The 10514-nt window shown below is 46.3% G+C and overlaps 1 protein-coding gene across 2 annotated transcripts in view; it reads left to right on the top strand.

Moving 5' to 3' along the window:
• Window positions 1-10248, top strand: part of GRIA1 (glutamate ionotropic receptor AMPA type subunit 1) — a 129823-nt gene extending 119575 nt beyond the window's left edge. For both annotated transcript variants that reach the window (XM_009685650.2, XM_009685649.2), the window contains exons 15-16: window positions 4692-4826; window positions 7274-10248. In XM_009685650.2, the coding sequence (XP_009683945.1) occupies window positions 4692-4826; window positions 7274-7462 (324 nt within the window). In that variant the 3' untranslated portion in view covers window positions 7463-10248. The remainder of the gene's footprint in view (window positions 1-4691; window positions 4827-7273) is intronic.
• Window positions 10249-10514: the final 266 nt, after the last annotated feature.

Below are 10514 nucleotides of genomic sequence, written 5' to 3'. Positions count from 1 at the left end.
CCGGGAAACGCGCTGCGCCAAGCAGCGAGTGGGGAGGGCAGAATCCACTGTGTCCTCCTTGCCACCCTTCTGCTGCTATTTTGGCAGGCTATGCAAATTGCTGGAGGTTTGAAAGCAATGGCTCAGGTTGTCTGAGTGTGATGACAAGGTGAACCCTAAAAAGCAGATGCATGTGATTCTTGTCTCCCCTGGGGCTTTTGCAATGCAACAGGAGAAGGGCCAGGATGACCAGGTGGGCCTGCTTGCAGGGGCAGCCAGACAACTTCTTGCACCAGGAGGACCTTCATCAAAGCCCCAGGGATTCCCTGCTCCTCTTCTTCACTGGCAAGAATTGGACTTCTGTTAAAAAAATCAATTAAAACAGGGAAAGTCAGAGGGAGGTATTAAACCCTGCTACTGCTTTGCCCTGCCTTTGTGGGGAATTGGCTGGTTCTCAAACCAAATGTGCCTGTTCCTGCTGGAACCTCGTCCCTGTGGTGGCCATGCACAGGTTCACGCCCATGCCCTGGCAGTCCCATGGCAGTGCGCAGCATCGACACCAGTCAGCAGCATGACATCCTTCATTGCTGAGCTTCAAACCTTCCCCCAAGAGAGGCGGCCCGGTGCTTGCCATAAGAGTTCCCCAACTTCTGCAGTGTTCTGCTGCCACCGCCTGCTCCCAGGACAGCTCATCTTCTCAGCAGGCCCATGGAAACGGTAGCAGCTCGAGGTGTGGTCACCCTGTGCTACGGATGGGTTCTGGCTGTGTGGGGGACGAGAGGGCTACCCCAAGGGGAAGCTGGGGCAATTTGCCCTTACCACCTTTCAGCCAAGGAGGATAAATAATGGCGAACAGGATGACGGTGCCATCGTTTGAGAAGAACAGACGGGAAGGTGCCTGGTTGCTGCGGCAACAAGGCCACGCTTTCGGAAAGATGGGTTTTTCTTTCTCTTTTCACCTGCCAATCTTTCCCCCCACGTCTGCGCTGTGCCTCTGCGGGAGACGAGCAGTGACATTTACACTCCCACTAACAAGCTGGTTCAGTGATGGGCAGCTCCACGGGAGAGCAGCTGGTGTCACTGAGCCTGAGCAAGGAGCAGGGGAGGTTCAGGAAAGGGCCTGCTGGTCCCTCACGCAGTTAGCACAGGTTTGAGATATTTATTTGTATTATTTTGAGTGTTATTAAGCCAGGAACCTGAACTGCAAGAGGAGGAAAAGCTTCGCCTAGGCATGCATCACTTCTTAGCCTTCCTGGGAGTGTCTGGTCCCTTGGCCACTGGATGGGAAGAGGAAGCAAAAAGAAAAAGAAAAAAGAAAGGATGAGCAAAAAAGTCAAGAGACACCACAGGAGCAATTTCACTTCTCAGCCTGGATCATGATAACAGCTATGCCCCTGTATTTTGGTGTTTCTCAGTGCCCTACTGAAGCTGCCTGTGTCCTCTGGCATCCCACAACAGAGTCGCCCTGGGGGACAATTTATTACAGTGGCAGGAGTGAAATATAGCCCGTCCCCTCCCTCCCGGCAGGTTTGCCCACTGCTGTGCCATGCTGAACAGATGTTTTGCTTGGCTTTCCCTGCTGCTCGAAGAGTCAACTTTCAGTTCACCTGAACTGTCACATTCATAATAATAAAAACAATGATGATAATAATAAGGCCGCTGCAAATCAAATGCAAGAAAACTGCAGTGGCTTGAAGATTAATAGTGTGAAATACTGGTGCAGCAAATAGCTTTGGGTGATCTCCCCTCACTTACTGGTCGATTTTTCACTGGTATCCAGAGGAAAGAGGAAATTAAGAAATAGCAACCTTTCCTACCTGCTGGATCTCCCTGCTGTTAACAGCTGGCTGAGAAAGTCTCCTGTTGCAATGTGACCCCCAAAGCAGGGGCAGAAATACAAAAGTATCACAGCCAGCAAAAGCCCAAAGCCAGGAACTCCCATGAGCAGCAGAGTCCAGGGAGCCGGGTTTCCCAGGGATCTGTGGCTGCAAGTCAAATACCCATGTGGAGTCTCTGATGTCTGGTAAGGATTGAGCCAATACATTTATTTCACGGAGAGCACTAATACAGTCTCTCTACCATGTCATCCTTTCATCACAAAACTTGGAGGTCCCTGATATCTTGAAGATCTCCACCCCTCTGTCAAATCAAGCTGAATGTATGGGCTGAAAATTAACACTAAGACACTGACAAATGAGCGGCTCCACCACCTTCTCTGTCTCCCTCCTTCCCCTGAACACAGAGCATATGCTTATCAGCCCTTTGTCATTAAGGAGCCAGGCTAAAAGCATCAGATTAGGATGTCAAGGAGGGTACCTGTTTCTACCGTCTTTGTCTCTCCCTCGAGCTGGTACAGCCCCTTCAGACTCTGAATCTGAAGAGACAAGGTACATGATGTGTTGCAACCCAGTTTTCTGAGAGTAAAGTTCTGCTTTACTAAATCTTTTCTAAAAACCTCCTTAAAAGTTTCAGCTGGTTCTTAGAAGTGACTCCCAGTAATCTGCAGAGAAGGAATGGTTGAACAAAGGTACAGTCAAGACAAGGAGAAAAATGCATGAAGGCAGATTAAAAAAGACCAGATAAATAATCCTTCAGATACGGAAACTGCAGAAAGTAAGAGGATATTTCAGAAGCCTCTCGTTACAGAGAGCACATTGGAAGCAGCGACAAGATTACAGACTGACCGGCATACAAAGCTTATCCAAGAGACAAACAAAACCTGTCCACCAGTGGAGACCATCACGCCTACAAGGGGGTAACACACGTGGTGACAACCATGAATCTCTTAGCAGAGACGCCAGTCAGCAAAGCATGGAAAGGGAAATTACTTGTAGTGACCAAATTTTGCCAGGGACCAAATTCTGCAGGGGTGACCTCTAACCAAAACCCTGCATTTTTCAGTAAATGATTCAGAATGGAAAATTTTTCCCTGTGGCACTGCAGGCAGCAGTGAGTGCTCCAGCTGGGCAGAAAGCTGTGCTGCTTTGTATGGGCAGTGGGGTCAGCTGAAGGGGAAGTAGTAAAAAAGCATTTTTCTAGCATTTTTAAATGGAACTCTCTAATTTTTTCCTATAAAAAGAAAAATAAATCCCACAAAGTTAAGTCCTCCTCAGTTATGGGGTTATTTAGTTTTGAAAACTGAAATATTTTCATACTTTGAGGGTTAATTTTTTTGCCAGCGAACCCTAATACTCCAAAAGACAGAATCCTTTTGCAAAATGTGCTTGCCTGAAAGTGTCCACACTGCGAGATGGGTGGCTCTTGAACTGAAGCCCTCCGTGCTCACCTTGGTGTTCAGTTTTGGGCCCGCTCATATTGTTTTGACACCACTTTGCTCTATCTTCCTGCTTCCTGAAGCCTTGCCCTTCCTGATAAGTGTGGGTTGTTTATTGTAAAACCTGCCAAGGAAAATGAGTGAATCAACTGTCCTAGAAGGGCAGGGAAGACGCTATGCCACCTGCCGGTCCACGTGTCCACCCAGGGAAGACGCTATGCCACCTGCCGGTCCACGTGTCCACCAAGTAGCAGAAACACCAAGAACCACACAGAGGCTTTCTTCTCAGCTGGACCCCCTTCGACAGGGCATAAATATTATTCTTCAACTGTGTGGCTGGCCCTCAAATGATCCTCATGCATTTTTCCTTCCCCTACCTGGCTGAGGACACGTCCGGGGAGTGGGACTGACCACACTGGCCAAACCCTGGTCTCTCCGATAGCTTTGCACCAACCTGCTGGGCCAACTCTGGGGAACCTGTACCCAGCAAATAGGTGCTGAGTCAATACTGCAGAGTGATAACAAGGACAGAGCAGGGGATCCCCACCTAAGTGCACTGCAAAGAGAAATCATGACCTAGAAATAAGAGCAAGGAGCTGAGACAAGTTTTTGGGTTCTGCCATTGCCCAAAGTAATCCTAATGTCCCAGCCTCCACCTGGTCAGCGTGGGGTAGTGCTGAGAGCTGCACTGATTGGCATCAGCATTGTATGCGGGGACTCAGTTTCCCTGCTGGTAAAATGAGTCATTCTGAGGCAACTGTAAAATCAGAATGTAGGTGCCAACTGTGAGTAGCTATCCATTAATAACCCTATTTATTGAGAACCAAATAATTAACTTAGACATGCATCAGCGGGTCTTGATGACACATGAAATAGCTACCTTATTACACAGAAATCAAATGAGTTTCTGAGGACAGCTCATCTCAGGTATCACCTCAACCTCAATATTGGAGAGAAAAAAGGAAAACCAGCGATTTTGATGTGTTGCTCAGCAACAGAATTTGCGGGGGAAACAATCTAGGAATGAGGGAATAACATTTCCAAGAGAACGGGTTATTTCAGGCGAGACATCAGGGACAAGCAAATGTCACAGAGGCAGAGAATTTATTTTTTCTCTTTTAATCAATAATTTAAACTAGGCATTTTGGGTAAATAAGCATTTAAGTTTGATGATGGAAAAACGGAGATCCCAAACCTTTACAAAGAGTCACACTGCTGAAGAAATGTTTATTTGTTTGTGAGAGGGAAACATTAGATTTACTAGACACTGAATTAAAAATTGAAAGTGCTCTTAGAAATGCCATATATTATAGAGGGAGATGATGTAATGCCAACTTTGCTATGTTGTGCACTGTCTCTTCTAGAGCAATCTCATATTAATTTTGCTGTTCTCCTCCCCACGTGCCCTCCCTCCCCTCCCTTCTCCTTTTTCTTCTAGGACAAGACGAGCGCTCTGAGTCTCAGCAATGTGGCAGGGGTTTTCTATATCCTCATCGGTGGGCTCGGACTAGCCATGCTGGTTGCCTTAATCGAGTTTTGTTACAAGTCCAGAAGTGAATCAAAGCGGATGAAGGTGGCAACCCATTCCCAGGCCTTTCACACCTTCTCTCTGATACCAGCCCGGCTCCAAAGCTGCCTTCAGAGACGGATGCAGCCCAGACCACGGCTGGAAAGCCGAGATATAGGCATAATGAAGTGACTGTATCACTTGATTTGTTAGAAAGGAATAGGAGCATCAGAGGAAGCTAAAAGAGGGTCATGTGCGCCAAAGTTGGTAGCTAATGCAAAATCAGATGTGTGGCATAATTCTAGTTCAAAATCCAGATACAGAGCAAACTTATAGCACAATAGTAACGGGAAAGCATTGCTATTCCTTAAAATTAAGAAAGCAGACCATGGCAATCCGTGTGTGCAGTGTGGATGAAGTCGGCTGGGGCTAGTGTTATATAGCAGCTACTGCAATAAAAAAATCCAAAAAAGCCCAAGCAGTTAAAAGCAAAGTAAAACTGGGGTAGTGCAGTAACGAATCAGATCCTGTGATTCACTTTGCTGGCACCCTGCTGGCACCATTTGCACACAGGCTACACTGCAAGATGCACAGAGCTTTTACCAGATTTCCAGCCTTTAGCCCCAGATGAACACTATTTTCCCAAGTAAATGCCCTGGAACAGGGCTCCTTGTGATGTGGGTCTCCGATTTCAGAATATGGGTGCTGCTCTTAGAGAGAAACTAGGCTCTAACTTCTCTTGCAGTGGGTCTTTCCTCTACCCTGGCATGGTCTTGCCGAATGTAGTTCCTATGATCCAGGCAATTTGTTTCAGCCCTGAATTCTGGTGTGCCTAAATTTCAGAGCACCATTGCAAAATCAGGTTGGATTAGCTTTGAGAGCCTCTTGGATACACCTTTAATGAAGCATCTGTGCAATGAGTTCATCTTGAGTCAGCTGACTAACCGTAACAGTACCTGCTAAGGCATTACTCTTCCATATAGGGATGCAGAGGGATTTGTGTAAGAGTAATGCATCCCTTTTCCTCCTCCCCTTGACCGCTCCTGTGAGCATGGAAGTCGATATAAGCATGCAGAGTATGAAGTGAGTTTCCTAAAATTCAGTGAGATTTTTCACTTCCCTGAGCCCTGAAACTTATCTAGAATCAAAAGGAAAAAACATGATCATTTCTTTGGTTTTTATGTCACCATTTCCCAAAACACTTATTGTTTTATCAGCAATAATAACATTTCCCATTCACTGAAAATGTGCAATAGCACTTTTCCCATTGAGGTTCAGAAAATTCTACAGGCAATGAAAGGTACATTGAGCACAAGGGTAAGATAATGTGTGCAGATAATGTCCCTGAAAATAAAAAAATAAATTATAATTGTTATCTACACTGTAAAGCTGGCTACATCACAAATACACTGAGCAGGAGTGTCGGCATGCAATAGTTTCACAGTTTTATTCTTAACCAAATGCTACCCAGTGTTAGCTTTCCTGTGTTGCTCCAAACGACCTGCTAGTTCATGTTAATGTTAGTTTGCACTGCTCTTGCCCTGTTATAACCAGCCACTGTGAGGCAGAACCATCTCTCCCAATGTTAGTCTCTGGCCTAAGCTGGTCCCCTTGGCCAGCTCCCATCATCAGTGGCCACCCTCTGAATCCATTCAACGGAGCCCCAGTAAGAGCCCAGAAAGAGGAATGAAATCCCCCTGAGGGGTCTGATCCCAAACAGCCGTCTCAGCACCTGGGATCTGCTGAGCCAGGAGGGACCCGCAGGGCAGCTGCAAATGCTGCCAGCGTGGGCGGCTGCTCTGGGCCTGGCAATCCAGTGAGTGACTCTTTCTGACTGGTTGTTCCAGAATTGTCTCTTCTGGATAATTCTTCACGCACACATCTCATTCTAAAGGGAATGTCAGTGCCCCTCTTTGGGACAGCTTAAAAGCAAACGAACCAAAAGGACTTGATCTGTTAGCTGAATTCTCCTAAACAGAATCACCAAAAAGATCACCAAAAGCAGGCAAAACTTTTGGACAGTGTCTGGAACAGGAAGATGAGATTTGTGTTCCTAAATTAGGTTTGCATTTCCTGGTTACCTCATTCATCACTGCTGACAGAAACACAGGCACATGCTCAGCTTCTCACATGAGGAAAGTTAAACATATGTTCACAGTGAGTCAGAGTCCACCATATATAACAGTACTGGAGTTGCAATTGCATGTCTATGGGGGAAATGAATATAATACCGCTGATCAGATCCAGTAAGGCTGTTCTTATGTTTGTAGAGGTTTGAGTAGTTTCTGCATATGGCATGTATGCTTTATACCTCAAAATACAGCTGAAACATTTAATTTTGAATCTAGAAGAGGTGTGAATTAACAGATGCGGTAGGGACATGCAGCAAGCAGGAGTACAAGTGGAGGCCAGAAGAGAGAGAAGAGTTACAGAGAGACAGCATTGCTTTATATTGCAATTTCTCCAACATTGCTGAGGACAGGGGGAGACCCCCCCCCGTCCTTCCTAAAAAGGGTTTTTGTTTAATCCCACAGCAATCAATCAACGAAGCCATACGGACATCAACCCTTCCCAGGCCGGCTGCAGCGGGAAGCAGTGGAGAGAACGGACGTGTGGTCAGCCACGATTTCCCCAAATCCATGCAGACGATTCCGTGCATGAGCCACAGCACCGGCATGTCCCTGGGAGCAACGGGATTATAATTGGCCTTTTGACCCATTGCCTGGGTGCGAGCAGGGGCAGCCCAACTCCACCCCCTCCAGAGCCAAAAACAAACCCAACACCGACAAGACAAATGACGATGACAGAAGGGACAATTGGATGGATCTTCTTGAGGAAATCAAATCTATTTCCCTTTTTATTTTGCAAATAGATCCACCGGCAGGAGAACAGCAACAGGTCTGTACGGCAATAAGGAGAGCGTAATGGGATTTAACAGACTCATGAACGGTCCCTGATGAAAGAACCACTGGAACACTAATGAGGACTATGCCATTTTGTTTTAACTTGGTTGTTAATAAGTCTTAGTGTGTGCAATATATATATTTTTTCTTACTAATTCCTGTGGTGTCAGGGTAACATCAGCCCTTTCCCCTTTCCCTGCTCAGCCCTTTAATCTGGTTTAGTTTGGGATGCAAACCATAATGTCTGAGCTACTAACAGCAAAAAGAAAATCCGATAAATGGCAAGTTGAAGTCCCTACAGGGCATCAGCATTGACCCCTTTTGTCCATCGTGATTCTACCTTTGGTTGTTCTGGTAACTCGGGTGCAGAATTATTGCAACAAGACAGACAGAGCTGTGAACAGCTCTCCCTGCCGAAGGAAGGACTTGATGCAAGGAAGAGCCTGAACAGAAACATGAGGCTATTTTACAGGGGCAAAGTCAACAGTGAGTTGGAAATCCTGGGTAACTTGAGAACAAAGTGATAATTCTTCCAGAGATGACGAGTGGCGGTTCCAGAGAGGATCACGTGCCTGGAACGGAGAGCTTCGTGCATGGCAGACTAGAGCAGATCTAAGATCATGACAGGCTGCTGTTTATGGAAGAGAGGAGGTAAATGCAGCGTTCCCCTCACGAGCAACTCTCCTGCCTAGGTTATTGGGAGCCAATAAGCAATTGTGAACCATTTCTTCATTGCTTAGCTTTGTGTGTGCTCCCTTGTTGTGGTCACATGAGGGAGCCACCTCGAGCCGGAACAGACCATCTCAAGAGCACCCACTTCTAGATGGCTGCCTATTAACCAATAAAACATGCTAGAAGTCATGGGTCTGCAATGGGAATATCTCCGGCTTTTTTCCCTGAAATCCCTTTATGGCCATTTTTCTAATTAAAAGGGACGTTTTGTAGATAGTTGGCCAAGATGGTTTCCTGGAAGGAACTACAAGGAAATCCTACGAGAGCTTCATTCAAGCGTCCGTGACATTTGATAGCATTGGGGCTGGTCAGGCTCAGCTCTCCAGTCAAGATATGGCCTCTACTTTGGGTACAAAGCCAAAAGTAGCAGATTCCTGCTCATGTGTCCGTAGGGAGGGGGAAGCGTTCACAAGCCAGGAAAGCAGATTGTTGATCCCAAACTCAACATTGCAGAAACCTGCGCCGCTGGACAGACAGCTGGGAGTCTAGCTGCAGGCACGGAGATCAAAGGTGCAAGGATAGTTTTCTAGGACCACATAGAGGGTTTGTTCTGTGAATCATTGGCATGGACAGACGAATGTTTCCCACTCCAGTGGGCTTGAGGCACCTCCCTGGCAGTGAAGGGTTCCCAGGGGAGCACCTGAAATCAGAAGATCTGTGGGGCAGGGACCTGACCCACTCACCCTTGTCCCAGCTCATATATCCATCACAGATGGCAAAGAAAGTTTGAAGTGTCTCACAGGATGCAGTAGGATCTGTCTGGGGACAGAGCTGCTACTGGAGGGTGCTGAGCTGCTTTTTTTCTCTTTTTTTCCTTTTTTTTTTTCCTTTCTCTTTTTTTCCTGTAACAAGAAGGTGCAACATAGCAAGTGAGGAGCAGGAAGAGGAAGATGAAGAGAAAGTCATGCAGGCAAATGACTGGCAGAGGCCTATGAGGAGGATCTGTCTATGCAGCTGTCCATAAGTACAACTAGAAGCTGCCTGAACACCAGTTTCTATTAGTGTATAAATGTCTGCACAGAGCAATACGCTTACCGCCTTTAACATGAGCCTGGTCTGAAGTATCTGCTCTGTTTACCCACTTGTCCTACAACCACTTTTTGGAGACCAGCAAGTCAGAGTCAAGATCTTAAGCTCCGGCACAGCATGACTTGTGCCCACGTGTTTTCCTCCCTCCTCCACTGGAAACCTTTGTGATCTCCATCTCCCATCTCCCAGCACAAGCACTGTCATCACTCACTCCAAACAGCTCTCCAGGTCACTTTGTGTTGTTATCATTATTTTTAATCCGTTTTTCTTTTCTTATTTTTGACTTCAGTTCTGTGTAAACGCTAGTGTGGTGGAGGCATCCCGAAAGCTAGCCTACTTCTGCACCCAGACCCCCGGATGTATGTCCTGCCCTGGCCCTTGCCGCAGCCCGGACCTTGCCGCAGCCCCACACGGCCAAGGGCTGCAGTGGGAGTAGACGGCCAATACCCGCTTTGGCCGTGGTGTCCCATCCACCTCCAGAGACACTAGCGCCTTTGCGGCAGGTCATGGGGAGACCTGCCAGCAGCCGCCTGGGCCGCTAGCCGGTTACGTGGGAAGCAGCATGTCTGCGACAGGACTGGCCAACTGCGACGTGAAGATGTGAGAAGCAGTCTTCAAAGGTTTTTGATCAGTAGAGGGGTTAAAAAAAAAGAGGAATAGGACAAAAGCGTGGAAAAATGTTAACTTGTAATATGTATTTTTACTACACTTTTCTTAAAAATAGAGTAATGGTAAAACTCTTAAAGACATTGACATTTTTTCTCAACAGGAATCCATATTTAACAGTTTTGGCTTTCATTAAATTTTGCTCTTTGGTACCTGGATCTTTTATTTAACAGCTATATTTGTTTTAACTCTCTTTTTTATTTTCTTCTTCTTTTTTTTTGGCAGTTCTGCAAAGGATTTTGCTTGATCACACTCAGCAATATTTTTCTTTTCCCATTTTCTTTTTTTCAAGTAACATTCTTATTGGTATTTATTATTTATCCAAAAATGAAAATATCAGCTGGAATTTTAGCACCAAGGATCCATGAATCATTTTTCGTACCTGTCCATGCCATTTTGTGCCAGTGCTGGATGTGTGGAAATG

Source organism: Struthio camelus, chromosome 13, assembly GCF_040807025.1.
Source record: "Struthio camelus isolate bStrCam1 chromosome 13, bStrCam1.hap1, whole genome shotgun sequence".
Taxonomy (NCBI): domain Eukaryota; kingdom Metazoa; phylum Chordata; class Aves; order Struthioniformes; family Struthionidae; genus Struthio; species Struthio camelus.
The sequence above is the reverse complement of the archived record's forward strand: the minus strand, read 5'-3'. Positions and strand labels throughout refer to the sequence as shown.